General features: G+C 39.8%; 1 protein-coding gene across 1 annotated transcript in view; it reads left to right on the top strand.

Annotated features, from left to right (window-relative positions):
* LOC104042280 (sodium channel protein type 5 subunit alpha) overlaps positions 1-14,573 on the top strand; it is a 48,224-nt gene that overhangs the window by 16,349 nt on the left and 17,302 nt on the right. The window contains exons 11-16 of the mRNA XM_064445101.1: positions 4,891-4,993; positions 6,698-6,936; positions 7,059-7,211; positions 8,391-8,744; positions 9,502-9,951; positions 13,551-13,662. Of these exons, the coding sequence (XP_064301171.1) occupies positions 4,891-4,993; positions 6,698-6,936; positions 7,059-7,211; positions 8,391-8,744; positions 9,502-9,951; positions 13,551-13,662 (1,411 nt within the window). The remainder of the gene's footprint in view (positions 1-4,890; positions 4,994-6,697; positions 6,937-7,058; positions 7,212-8,390; positions 8,745-9,501; positions 9,952-13,550; positions 13,663-14,573) is intronic.

The raw sequence follows: 14,573 nt of genomic DNA, 5'->3' as shown, positions 1-14,573 counted from the left end.
GTAACTGGATTGTGTGCCAGGTTTTTATTTGCTGGTGTTTACATGTTATTTAGGTTCTAAACTCTGAACCTTGCACTGAATGGAAATTTAATTTTTGGGGTCAGAAATTGATGCCTAGTGATATTAGAGGATTTCTAGAGTGTCTTACCTGGCCTGCACCTGCTCTACGTAAGGGTACAGACATGACGTGTCATGTCTGCTTAGTCTGGGACTGTGGTTGTCTCAGATACCAAATGTCTCAACAGACCATCTCAAATGGCTTCAGACACTTGTGGTTAAGTGAATCTAACTTATCAAAAATATAAATCAATTATAGTAGGATTTTTAGATACATTGTGCACATGGACAAATTAAATGTGGATGTCTGAATATTAGGCTGAATTCCATGTGCTATTTCACATCTTGATTACAGCAGTGACTTCTGGCTTTGGAAAAGATCCCTCTGCTCATCGCTCCTTTCTAAATCCAGTAAGAAAGTGCTATTAAGATTTGTAATTCTTACTCTGCTTAAGCTTGGGGTTTTTTCACTGTACCTTTGTCACTGGCAAAATACTGTATATCTCATGGATAGTCCTTGCTATCATGTTGCCAATGGTCCAGCATCCATGTAGAGTATAGATTTGTTACCTTTTCAATGCTTAGGCCATGTGCGTTTCTTCACTTGTCACACACGCTCTGGTCATGCCTGCATCTGGGGTATTGTGTCGAGCTTTGAGCTCTCCAGTGGAAGGATTACGTTGAGATATCACACAAAGCCAGTGGAGGCCTCCAAGATGAGTAAGGAGCTGTAGCACATGATGTGTGAGGAGGAGTGGAGAGGTTGGGTTTGTTCAGCCTGAAGGAGAAAAGGGAAAGGGAAGCATCTGATTATTACTCTCTACTAATATCTAATGGGGGTATAAAAGGAAGAAGGAGCCAAGATCTTACAGGTTCACAATGGAAAGTCAAGGGGAACAAGCTGCAACAAAGGAAATTCTGATTAGTTATTAAGGGGGGGAAAAAATCACTCTGACAGAGGTTAAATGTTAGAACAGCTCATCCAGAGATACTTTTGGATCTTCATTTTTTGAGATATTTAGAACATAGCTGGAAAAGGCCCTACAGTTGAAGTTTGCCCTGCTTTGGGCGGTGGAGTAGGAGGACTCCAGAGGACCCTGCCAACTTTAGTTTTCCTCTGGCTCTACGTAAACATCCACATTTAGATGCCTGTATTTAGGTATTTTAATCTTGAGCTGAATCTTCCAAAATAATTCTCAGGCAATTATCCATATTACTGAGTTATTTTCAACAATATCTAAGAAGAAAGCTTTTAATGTGCTTTTACTGGTTCAGCAACAGCCACTTTCCAGTACAGGCTTGTGACTTAGACCAAACAGGGTCCACCGGAAAAACAGGTGGTGCAAAAGTAGATGTTTGTGTCCAAACAACACCTTGACTGAAACTCTGGTCCCCAGCCCCACCTTTGATAATGCAGGCTGGAATTTCACCGTCACCAGTCTTCATTCTCCTTCTCAGATGTGTTTCTTCCTTCCATTGCTTTGGTGATCATTTACCATGGCGGAGCAGGGTCTCTAGATGTGGGGAGCTGGAAATCATCACCAAAGCATACACTGTTCATTTTGATATTATCCCTCACCCTTGTGTCTCCCAAAATATTTTATATGACCCCCCCGCCATGATGGTCTGTTCCATCTCATGGCAGATTCTCTCCTGCTTCTGGGAGAACATCAGAACTGTTTCCACGCATCTCATAGAAAATGGAAACTTTCCAGTAGCAGTGCTACGGCCCAACTTCCTTTTGAAAAGAGTCATTGTAGGGGAGTTTTTATCAGACATGTCATCCAAGCTAAAAAGGATTAGGTTTTCATTCTGGCAGTCAGCATGGTCAGAATTTCTTCTAAATTCTGTGATCCTAGCTATATTAAATTATGTGTCTGAGCTGAAGGAGTCAAAAATCATCCACTTGGCAGCAACTGCCATCTGTCATCTCCTTTAGTATAGTATTTGCTTCTTATAGAGTGTCATTAACATTTCCCCTCCCTGCCGTGTTAACAATACTATGCCATTTTGTGACCTAATTTGGTTCTGCTGTTCTTAATGGAAGCACTCTGTCACAGTCCATGGTAGTGTATTATTATACCTATTGAGGAAAAAGCAAGTCTTTCCATAGCAGGTGTCATATATTCTGTGACTACAAAAATCACCTTTTATGTCTGATTATCCCCATTTAATTTTTTTCCTCTAAGTCTGGGACTGTGTTGCAGGAGATGACTCAGCTAGGAGATAAATTTGGTTTAGTTCCTAGACCTTCCTTCTCCAAGGCTGCAAAATCTGCACAGGTTGGATGCCAAAAGCAATCTGTATTTTTATATTTCAGAAATAACATTTTCAGACCCTTCCCAAGGTCCCTTCCCCTCTGTATGTGCAGAGAATGGCACAGTTACGAGTATCTCTGTGTAGGAACTTTTGGAAACAGATAATGGATTGCATTGGAACCTGGTACACGAAATGTTAAGTGGAACCCACTTTTTGGGAGTATATTCTGCAGGGTTTAAACAACATTGCTGTGCTTGCTAATGGATGCCTCTATGCTATCTGCATGAAAATATTCCAGGACCCAGCTCCAGGTAGTTGTGACTGTGTGAGATCCCGGTTGTAGTCTTATGCTGTCTTACATAGACCTACAGGTGGTCGTTTGACATCAGTAGAAGCTGTTTATCAGTCATGAGGGTTCTTCAAGATGAGTAGTTCATGTGTACGCTTCCTCTCACTCCCCTCCATCACAGTTCTCACTTTGTCCTGCAAATGTTGATATTTCATATTAAAAAAAAAAATAAATAAAGAAAGGAAGGCCTAGAGCATGATCCAAGCAGTGTGCGATGCTCTGATGTAGAGTTCTACCTCAGTCTCATAAATATCTGCAACAAGCATGGCAGTTTGTTTCATGTTACGGCAACTACTGGTAGTACTGGCTCTGCTGCAACTGAGGACTCCAAACAACGTACTCTCTAATCACAAAAAGAGGCTAAAGATGCTGAGTCAAAGACAAAAAAGCGTATGAGAGAGAAACTTTTCGGTAGGACACAATTAGTTCTATAAAAAGTTGACTATTTCTCTAGTGTGTATCCCTATTTTAAATCCCAGTTTGTCAGAGGGCTTCTCATCACGAGTTGTTTACTTCAGCTAAAGATAGATGAGCGGTAGTAACTGTTCAGTGTTGATTAATGCTCTTAACCTTTCTAAAAACACTAGATCTGAATGCTTCTGAACAGACGTGAATTTCAACAAGAAGGCTGAGAACTTTAGTCAGGCTGGCGCACAAATTTTTCTAGGTTTCTCTCCTCTGAGACACCAAACATTATAGAAAGGAATGAAAGGACAAGTTGCAGTGGGAACTGGAACATGATTAAAATAGTCTAACTGAGTCTTTTAGATTCTGAAAAAATACAAATAGAAGAATGAACATTTTAGCACTGTATTTTAAATTAATTTTATGTTTATTTTATGACAATTCTATCAGCATGTTTTGCTTAGCTTTTCGAGTCATTAAGATCCCAAAGGCAAAATGAAATCATTATTATTAAACACCTAAGCCAAGAATATCAGTTTCATTCCCTGAATAACAGTATTATAGAATATGTTCATAAAAATAATATTATCATAACAGTTTGAAGTAATGATATGACATATCTATAGGACAAGGGGTCATGGTTATAAACTAAAAGAGGGTAGATTTAGACTGGATATAAGGCAGAAATGTTTTATGATGAGGGTGGTGAAACCCTGGCCCAGGCTGCCCAGAGAGGTGGTCGATGCCCCATCCCTGGAAACATTCAAGGCCAGGCAGGACGGGGCTCTGAGCAACCTGATCTAGTTGGGGATGTCCCTGCTCACTGCAGGGGGGTTGGCCTAGGTGGCCTCTAAAGGTCCCTTCCAACCCAAGCCATTCTGTGATTCTATGATTCTATGATATTTTTACTTGTATACCCTCACCATAAAAAGAAAATGAAACAAATCAAGTTATGCTGGAAGGGGATACTAAGGTAGTGTGCACTGATGTGGTCAGTCAGTAGCTCCCTGCGAGCTGATAGTTCTAGTTACGTCCTCCCTCAGACTGGAATCTTTGTTCTGTGTTTTCCTCTACCTCAGAGCCTCACCTATTCTTTGCAGCCCGTGTTTTACAATTCTCTACTTAGTCTTTAAAAAGTGTGTGTCTGGGGTTATTAATGTGTCATAAGCGCAGTCTCATAATAATTCAGCGTGTCCTGTAACATACAGGTGTCGTGTCTGTTCTTCAGTGCACATCAGGAACACTGAGTTCAGCACGCTGTAGCTTTGAATGAAAACAAAAGTAGTCCCATTCCTAGTTTTAGGCAGTTCAATATTAGTATAGATCTTGGTGGACTTAATAGGGCTGGGAAAACTGATCATTTTGACTCACTAAATAACTATTCATAATATTAATAAATACATATTATTAATAATCAGTAATTCATAGTTAAGTAGCCAATAATTTATTCAAACTGATCATCAGTCTTCTTTTTGTATGTTCTTTTTATCAGTCACTGGAAAGATAGAATGATTTTTTCCCTTTGCTCCCCTGTTCATGAGTCTATATGCCTTATATAATGGCGTTATTGTTGTTAAATATTTTCAGAAGGAAACAACTTCTTGAAAAATATTACTGTTTTTGATGAAACCTCCTTTATCTTCAAAGGCAAACACATGATATTGTTGTTTCGTTTTGGTTTACACTCTTTCAGCACGGTAAGGCTTCATTACAGGGTGTATTTAAAAACGCATATTGATCTTATGCTGGACATAACTTTTATATTGCCGTTTCTTCATATTCCCTTGTTTTATTATCTTCTGTTGTCTTTCTAACCAAAGAGACAGATACTGCTGTCCTATGAATTGTCAGTGGACTCTATTAACGATCCTTTTCGAAGACAGAGGTTAATGAGCGCAGCCACTGTTATTACAGATAATTTGCGTAAGTCATTCTTTAGTGTTTTTCCTATGGTGATCGTGTAACTGGACCTAAGAGATGAAAATGTCACAAACAGTCAGCATTATTTAAAAAGTCTCTAGGGGAAATTATGCTGCAATCAAATGTAAATTTCAGTAAAATAAATATTCTCGTATCTCACGTAACTGCAGCTGTAAGTTGCAGTTACCAAGGGTAAATCACGCCTGAACAACTTGATTGCTCTGTACAGTAAAATGACTGGGGTTGGTGAATGGGGGGAGAGCAATGTTTTCATTTACCTTGACTTTAGCAAGGCTTTCAACACTGTCTCCCACAGTATTTTTCATCCAAGTTAGGGTGTCAGGGTCTGCGTGGGCGGACAGCCAGCTGGACAGAAAAACAGTTGGATGTTAGGGCTTCAATTTTCTGGTGAACAGGTTGTATTCTACCTGGAGGCAGGTACCAAGTGGAGTACCACAGGGTGTATCCTAGGACACGTCGTGTCCAAAGTGACCTGGAGAAGGCAACAGAGGCCGTGCTCTTAAATTTTGCAGATTGCACCAAACTGGGGGGGAACCACTTGATACACTGGAGGTAAGGGCTGCCATCCAGGGGGACTTAGACAGGCTGGAGGGATGGGCCAACAGGAACCTTATGAAAATATGATCAGAGCGAATGTAAACTTCTGCCTATCTGCAAGAACCTTTTGCAACAATACAGGCTGGGAGCAGCTCTGCAGGAAAGGCCCTGTGGGTCCCTGTGGGCAGTGAGCTGAGCATGAGCCAGCAACATGCCCTTGCAACAGCCATGGCTAGCAGTATCCTGGACTGTATTAGAAGGAGTATAACCAGGAGAAAAGTGATTATCACCCTTTATTAAGCACTTGCTAGACCACATACTGTGCCCAGTTTGCTTCCCAACGCCCCCCAGTATGAGAAATGCATTGAGTTCAGTAGAGGGCCACCAAGTCAGGGGCTGGAGCACTTGCCCAGTGCTAGGCTGGTTCAGCCTGGATAGGTTTTCAGGGGAGGTTAATATCAGCCTTCCAGTAGTGGGAAGACATTATCAGGAAGATGGAGCCAGGCTCTTCACAGTGGTGACTGGTGGGAAGATGAGGCAACAGACATAAACTGAAAGAAGAAAGCTTCAAGCTGTGTGTAAGGAGAAGCTTTCACCACGAGGACAGTCAGACGGGGGAACAGGTCATGCAGCCTCTGACCTCATGGCTGACCCTGCTTTGAGAAGGGAGTTGCACTAGAAATCTCCTGAGGTCCCTTCCAGCTTGACTTACCTGATAACCCTGTCCTCAGCTATGGACACTGAGATATGGGGGATGCCCTTTTTCATTTTATCCTGGACTTTCTTTCAAGCCATGCTGCATCTATGACTGCACAGATGCAACTCACAGAAAACAAGTTGTCAGTTTTTCCAGAGACAGTTATTTCTCCTTAATGCACATCCTGTATCATCCTTCAACAGTATAATAAACATATGAAGAGGTGGGTAATATCACCTGTTTCTGTAATTATGAATTTGTTGATGGTGACCTTTGAATAGCTTGTGATTGGTTTGTATAGAATGAGTGAAACAATTTTTTTCAGTGGTGCCCTTCTGCGCACGAGATTGATTTTGCTTTTCGATCTTTTCTGTGACTGTCTTTTTTGTCATACCATGAAATTCCACATAAGTGGAATCCATCATGTGTCACTTTCCCTCGTTGTCATTTAGAACTGCAAGAGTCCAAACTGAAATGCCCTGCACTACTGAAACGTTTTGCTCAAAAGTATCTGATTTGGAATTGTTGTCCATTCTGGAGAGAAGTCAAAGAGAAGGTGAAATTGGTGATTTTGGATCCATTTGTTGATCTCTTAATCATGGTTTGCATTATTGTGAATACCTTGTTCATGGCTCTGGAGCACCCTGACCTGCCATGCGTTTACCAACAAATGATTTTTATAAGTGACAAGGTAAGTTAGGTCTGTGTTAGAGTCAATATGGAGTTATAACCCCATATTTATACTGGGATAGTCCCATAAGGAGACATAGTTTTTCAGTGACTTCTGACTGAATTTCTTTTTCCTCTTTTCAGGTGTTCACCCTGATTTTTACAGCAGAAATGATCTTGAAAATCATCGCCCTAGATCCTTACAACTATTTTCAGCAAAAATGGAATATTTTTGATAGCATAGTTGTTATGATTGGCCTAATAAGCTTTAAAGAAAATCTGTCATTTTTCAGGATGGTAATTATTTCTTTATTCTTTTTCAAAAGTACATGTGCTGCATAGATTTTTAAAAGATTACAGTGAAATACCCTCAAATTATTTTCCTGATGAATCTGTTAAATTGGTTCTCTTTGTTAGTACAGAGTAAGCCAACATGAATGTTTAATTAGAGTGAATATTAAATGAATAAAAAAGAATACATTCAGTATGTTTATCATACTGTGTATATTGGATACTACAAATCCTCTGGCACAGTGCGCTCCTTTGGGGATCTGACCTAGCAGAGAGGTCACCCTGTTAGGTCTGTAGTGACGCCGCTCAACTACATTTCAGATCTTCAGTTAGGAAGAGGTACTGTCTGAGTGTTTGCATGAGCTTAAGGATAGCAAAGGTTCCTTCAGAGCTTTTCCTTTTGAGCTGAGATCGGTAAAATAATGGAGCTTTCCTCAAGGCTCAGACTTGGCCCTGAGGTCTCCTCAAAGCTTTCCTCCGTTTTAGGGGAAAAAGAGGAGTAGCTCTGAGATGTCTACGTATAATGTTACTTTTCTGCTTATGTCCTTACTGTGTATTTAGAATGCTAAATTTACTAATTACTTCTATCAGTCTTTGTAGCTTTTCAGAGTCATCACACCTAGAAATTCAGTTGAATTCTGTTTCATCTTGGGTATCATGACAGAGATTTTAACAGCCCTTAATTCTAATTTGACTTAAAATGTCATTTTACTCATAAGGATGCATAGAATTGATCCCGTCTGGCTTCTCAGATCCTATTTTAAGTCTGTTGGGTGAGAGGCAGAAAAAATTCTTTTTTCAATTTTTGGCTGATTACATTTGATTTAGTCCAAAATGGAGTAATTTCCTAAGCCTCGTCCAGGTAGCTATAAGCCACTTGATTATTATTACTGTTACTGTTACTGCTATTGATACTAATAGACTTACATGTGCTCGTATCTAACGTAGCACAAACAATTTGAGAGCTTCCTTTGGCATTTCTCTGTTCTCAGTAGCATTAACCTTCTGAGCTTAAGCACAGCGCTTTTGGTTTGGAACAATTAAAAACCTTTTTATTGGGGGATAAATTGTGATGGTGTGACTGAAGCAAAGACAGCCTGATAAATGCAGGGTCTGGTTTTTCTGTGTGCCGTGCGATCTATGCAGTGTTGCCACTCACATTGTTCTCTTGTGTTTTACTTACAGCTCAGGATCTTCAAACTGGCAAAGTCCTGGCCAGCCTTAAATACTCTTATGAAAATAATTCTAAATTCAGTTGGTGCTCTGGGTAACCTCACTCTGGTTTTGATTATCACTGTGTTTATTTTTGCTGTAGTAGGAAAGCAGGTTTTGGGCAATTATTATAAGGATTTTTACTATAAAATAAGCACCAGTGAGAATTTACGCTGGCATATGAAGGATTTTTGTCATTCGTTCCTGATTATATTCCGAATATTATGTGGAGAATGGATTGAAACCATGTGGGACTGTATGGAAGTGGCTGGAAAAGAGTTATGTCTTCCCATTTTCTTGCTCGTCCTGGTGATAGGAAACCTGGTGGTGAGTTTCAAGCTATTTTTCAGTCCCTACTGAATGTATCCAATTACACTGTCATCTTTTTTTCCAAGGCAAACTTTATCATTTGAAGAATATTCACACTATTCTCCTTTTTGGATGTTATTTAATATATGTTTTTCTTCTGCCTTTTCTTCCTTTTCCCCTGTCTTTCTCTCACAAAAGGTGGCTGCTAAGCAAAATACACAAAATTATTCTTTCTAGCCGGAGAAGTGCTCTGCTTCTGATAATTTGGTGTCTGATTTCTCATCTTTTGTGCCGCTAGGATCAAAAGACCAAACTGTTCAGTGCTTTTAATGCTTCCCAACTTATATTATCAAAAGTTTACCCAGATTTTCTGATTTGTGTGGTGTATACTAGATCTAATGTATATATACTGGAAGAGAAAATCTTTTTCATCTGCTTGGTTGGTTGGTCTATACCAGATCCTTTTTGATGGTGGTGTTATTAAAATCTGTCTTTGCCTGCTGTTTTTCAACATACCTACCTCCTCGTACATTACGAACATCAGAGCATGTGAAAATATATTTGATATACCCAAACCCTCACTCCTACCTTTTTCTCTTGCTTTTCCTTCCAGAAGGAGCCATATCATACTATATTAATATTCCAGTATAATAATAAATAATTTCATTGCAATGGTTGATGAAAGTGAGGTTGAGATTTTTTATTCCAAGGAGAATTTTCTGAAATGTCTTTTCTGTTAGCAGCAGTGTCTCCAACTTACTTTTACTGTTTGAAGGTGCTCAACCTATTCATTGCCTTGCTGCTGAGTTCATTCAGTACTGACTCCTCAGTGGGACAAGAGGAAACTGGACAAATGACTAAATGTCAGATTGCCATTGCACGGATTCACAAGAGCCTGCAGTCTGTGAAAGGCAGAATTTTGGATCGTTGTAACAAAATAAAGAAACGAAGTCTCAAAACAACAGCCAAAAAGAAGGCTTTGGTGAAAATTTCTGCCAAAGGCATAGAGGAAAATAACTATGCCATGACAGATGTCAGAAAGGATATAGACAGCAACTGCTTTGACATTTGGTATTACAACACTGAAGAGAGTTCCTCAGTAACAAGCAAATACGAAGAAGCTTTAACCAGTCGTAGTACCTGTGTTCCCATTGCAGTAGCAGAGACTTACACTGATGAAGGTGATGAGCACAGTGTATGCACAGAAGCAGAATACAGAAAACAGGTAAGGAATATTAATATTTGAAAAAATATTGTAACTTACATCTGTAAACATAATCTCGAAGACTCAACAGTAAATTTTACCCCTTCTGTCATTTCTGCCTTTTTACTTTCTTTGTTCTTCTAGTAGCTTCAAAATGTAAGAGCTACCAAATAATCTTAGTTATTCAATAAGATGTTGAATATCCACTTTTTCATCATTCTCCTCACTGACAGCCATAATTCTGCTTCTGTCTCTTTCGTTTCCATTTATTGCTGTCAAATGCTACATGAAGTTTGATCAAGACAGACATTCTTTCATTTTACCTCCTTTGCCGTACAGACGGCACCTGGAATTTTTGGAAGGCAGGCCTCTTGTGTTGCTGGTATGTTGCTTCTCAGTTGCGTGGTATCCAAAGGGAATGTAAATAAAAGCTTCACCTTATAAAAATTATTTCTTCATGTTTGTTTAATCTCCTACGCACCTCTATGATACTTTGGACTCCCCTTTATATCTCCTGATTTTGTCGTGTCGGGCAGGATTAAGCTCAAGGCTTCCTGCATGTGAGTGAGGCATTTATACTGCCATGGTAGTCAGTAACGGTGCCCTTCATTTGCCTGTACACAGGCATTTAGAGGTACTTGAGAGACTTCAGGTGTCTGTCACATCCACGTGGGACTGAAAAATGAGGCACAGGAGCTGTAGGAACTCTTTTTGGCATCTGGAGGCCCAGGGTATGTAGAAACACCTCAGATGACACTAGGTATCAGCCACAATCAGATTACGCCATTTAGATATCTGAATCTCAAGATTCTGCATACTACTCACCTCACAGATGTCAAGTGCCTTTTGAGGTGCTGGATTATCTCATACGGCTTCTAAAGGCACCTCCAGAAAGGTGTCTGTCAGTTCCTGTAGATCCTGTGCTGTATTTAACTATGCCGTGAGTATGGCTTAGGCACCCCTCGGTATCTTAAAAGACACAACACAGTTTAGGGCGAGCAACTGAATTAAACCCTTTGTGTCGTCACTGCATCCAATACTGTCCCTTGCTGCATGTCCGTATTACTTGGATGTTGCCCACTTTTGCACTTCCTGTTTTCTCCCATTTTGCTTTCTTGATTTGTTTTTCCTTATTATTGCTTTCTTTTCTTCTTTCGAATGATGTGTTACACTTTTAATTAAATGGAATTTTACCCGATTACTTTCCTTTGAGGAGGGTGATGTGTCTTAATGAAATTGTTACTGGTATATGTGATGTGATTACTTATAAAGGATACAAATGCTGGATTTTGTATGATGATCTATCTGCATGAACACATTTTAGTTCAGAATCATTGGGCCATCCTCAGAGATTCTTACTCCTGTGTAAATATTTTTGCCTACAGAAGGTAAGGGTGATACCTGTTAGCCCACTGACAGTGCTGCAGCTGAGTATGAAACATCCAGTAGTAGTGTCAGGTCAGCTCAGCGCACAAGGACCTCAAGGTAATTTATTTTAGAAGCCTGCCTTTTTCACAGGCAGTACTAATAAGAAACAGGAGAGTCCAATATACCTTCCCTGCACTCTTTTATCAGAAGGTTAACAAAAAAACTATGAACCCTTCTCAGCTCTGTACTAAAGGAGGTACCAGTGGAAGCTGGCTTATACAGCAGAGTAATGAGCTGTTTTGCACGTTCTTCACTAGCAATAGAATGAGAGGGAACGGCCTCAAGCTGCGTCACGGGAGGTTTAGATTGGATATTAGGGAAAATGTTTTCCCTGACAGAGTGGTCAGGCCCTGGCACAGGCTGCCCAGAGAGGTGGGGGAGTCGCCGTCCCTGGGGGTGTTCAAAAAATGCGTAGATGTGGCACTTCAGGGCATGGTTTAGGAGTCATGGGGGTGCTGAGTTGGGGATTGGACTTGATGATCCTAGAGGTCTTTTCCAACCTTAATGACTCTGTGGTTCTATGATGAACATAAAGCAAGACAGAAAGCCTCTTACAGAGAGTAGCTTATGATTTTCATTGAAGTCTTTTTATTCAATTCAATTTAATCATCTGTAAAAATACAAACATGCTAGATTTTGTGGAAGCTTTAGATTTTGTTAAAGAATTTTGACTTTGGAGAATGACTGTCAGGAAGAAAAATGTGGAAAATCAACCGGTTCGCATTATTTCATGCAGGGAGACAGATTAAGACACAGAGCGCAGTGCCAGAGTTTAAGCAGCTTCAGTCAGATTTCTGGGACTTCTGAAACTTTGAGCGGTTTTTCAGAAACACACCAAAAGAAAGAGCAAAAAGAGGTAATTATAACTTTTATCATCTTGTGGAATATGCTAGAGATTAAAATTGTCACAGCAGTTGTCTCAAGGCGGGACAAGCTGGGGTTTTCCAAAGAGCGGCAATTATAATGCCTGGGAAGGTGTTAGGTACGTCTCGCTAGAGGTAATAATAGTTTAAAGCGTGGAGGTTTGTCTCTCATAAACAGCCATGGCTAACAGTGTAACTTAATGTATTATTTTGTACAAAATAAGTAAACAGGAATTAATCAAGAAACACACTTACTTTAAACATATCTGATACATACTATTCATTTTTATGGATAATTAATTATGTTTGCTGTCGTCCTTGGATACAAAAATTTGTTCTCTAGAAATGGTTCCTGAAACAACCATACTTTTTTGGTCTGTAAACTTAGTTTATTCTAATACAGTACAGTTCCACATCAAAAAAGGTGAAGAATCATGGTTTGCCTCCAGTGACTCAGAAAATTAACTGGAAGTTCAGCAACTTTCTGGATTACTAGCTCCAAAAGTCAAACCACTTTAGCATTTTCTGGTTTTAGATAAAGTTGCCAGAGGTTTTGTTTGTTACACAACATTTGATTTTATTAAGATATTAATATAAAAATGCCCATTAATTTAAATAATTTCATTTTTGTCTGTGTTGAAGATTTCCTAGGGCTTTAAGTTAGTGTAGAGCAGCATGGCTGTCAACAGAGGCAGTTCTCCCTTCTTCTGGCTTCGCATTCTTATCTCTACCCCTATCTCCATGCCTTCCCTTTCCATGTCACTCAGGGCACTTACACTTTAAGGCTGATAGCTAGCTTTATTCCTTTTTCTTTACACTTGTTTTCCTTATTGTCTTTGGTTTTATAGCTATGTAGGTTACCTATCAATAACTACAGTTCCTCGAGATGCGTAGACCATAAGTACATTTCTTTCCTGCTAGGCCTTCCCATCTTCAAGCCTTTTGAGGTATGGTTTGTATCTCTGAAAATGAAGAGAGAATTGGATTGCCTTGAAGAAATCAGTTTTCTCTAAAGTAAAGTTGTAGCATAATATAATCTGGTCTAAACATTTCCCTTCCTGCAAGTCCAATGTAGACGACTAGAAGAAACCAAGAAACTAATTAAATTAAAGCCATGGAAACAAAGAGTAGGGATTAGCCTTTCCTGTCCTCTTATTTGTAGTTTTATTTTGGTAGGTCAGCAACATTAAGATAATAATATGCTGCAGATTTTTTTTTTTTTTGGGGGGGGGGGCGGAGGGGGAGGTGATAAGTTTCATTTATATTAAATCTGGTAACCTTATTAATGAAAAGCAAATAAATTATCTTCTTTGCCGTTCTCCTGTGCAGAAATGTGATGCTGGTAGCTATTCTGAAGCCAGCACTGTGGATCCAGTTACTCTTCTGGAGATGTTTTCCCAGCCTAAAAAGTCACACCTACCTAAGGACTGTTTTGCAGAAAGTAAGAATCTGTTATTTGTTGCAGTGACCCCAAATGAACCAGTATTCAGAGATACCTGTTTGGGACATTCCCAAATTGGCAGAGACAGTTTGCCTGAGACACTTGTTTGTAAACATGAAAACTCAAATAAATATGCCTGAAGCCAGCACAGAACTGGAGCAGGGTTGGGATGCCTGAAGACAGGCATTTAGTACCCTGTGAGACACCTGAGAGGACGCAAGACAACTGCATGAAGCTGGTAGAACTGTCACAGGAGCTGTAGAATATCTGACAAGGCCTAAAGTGGTTCTAAACACCTGTGTTTAGGTAGCAAAATGCCATCTTTGGAGTGTGATTGAGTCTTACATTGAGGCATCGGACTGTTGGTACCTACATATCAGCAAAGGCACTCAAAGCGCTTCTGAAGGGGCAGCTGGAGGTCGGATGGGATGTGTATGTCGGTACCTGGTCTCTTAAAAGGCACTTCAGCTGAGTTTGCCTGGGCTCCCAGTACAGTGGGTGAATATCTGGTCAATACAGCTAATGGAATTCAGAGGACTGTACAGCTCGTCCCAATGTGGACACCTGCCTTTGGTTGCCTGAACATCTCCTTAGACTCAGTTGATTCTCATGGTTCAATCCTACTGCTTTTACAGATTAGTGAAGTGTGTTTCTGGAGCAAAACAGTGAATATATAAAATGAGCAAGTCTTTTTAGATAGAAGTAATGGCTTTTTTGTGGGCACAAAAGCTTCTCTGCTTTTTCCATGTATGAGTTGCTCTATTAAAAGAGATTGTTTTGGCCTAAAAATATTTTCTTTTCTTTAGCTTTAGATCATTTCAGCCACAGCATCACCCTGAAGGTAAAATGGCACATTCTTTGTATAGTCCGTAGAAGCTTATTTCAGGATGTCTTGCACTTTTTAAATTCCA

The sequence above is a fragment of the Phalacrocorax carbo genome, chromosome 2, assembly GCF_963921805.1.
Source record: "Phalacrocorax carbo chromosome 2, bPhaCar2.1, whole genome shotgun sequence".
Classification (NCBI taxonomy): domain Eukaryota; kingdom Metazoa; phylum Chordata; class Aves; order Suliformes; family Phalacrocoracidae; genus Phalacrocorax; species Phalacrocorax carbo.
This window is presented reverse-complemented; position numbering and strand designations above follow the sequence as displayed.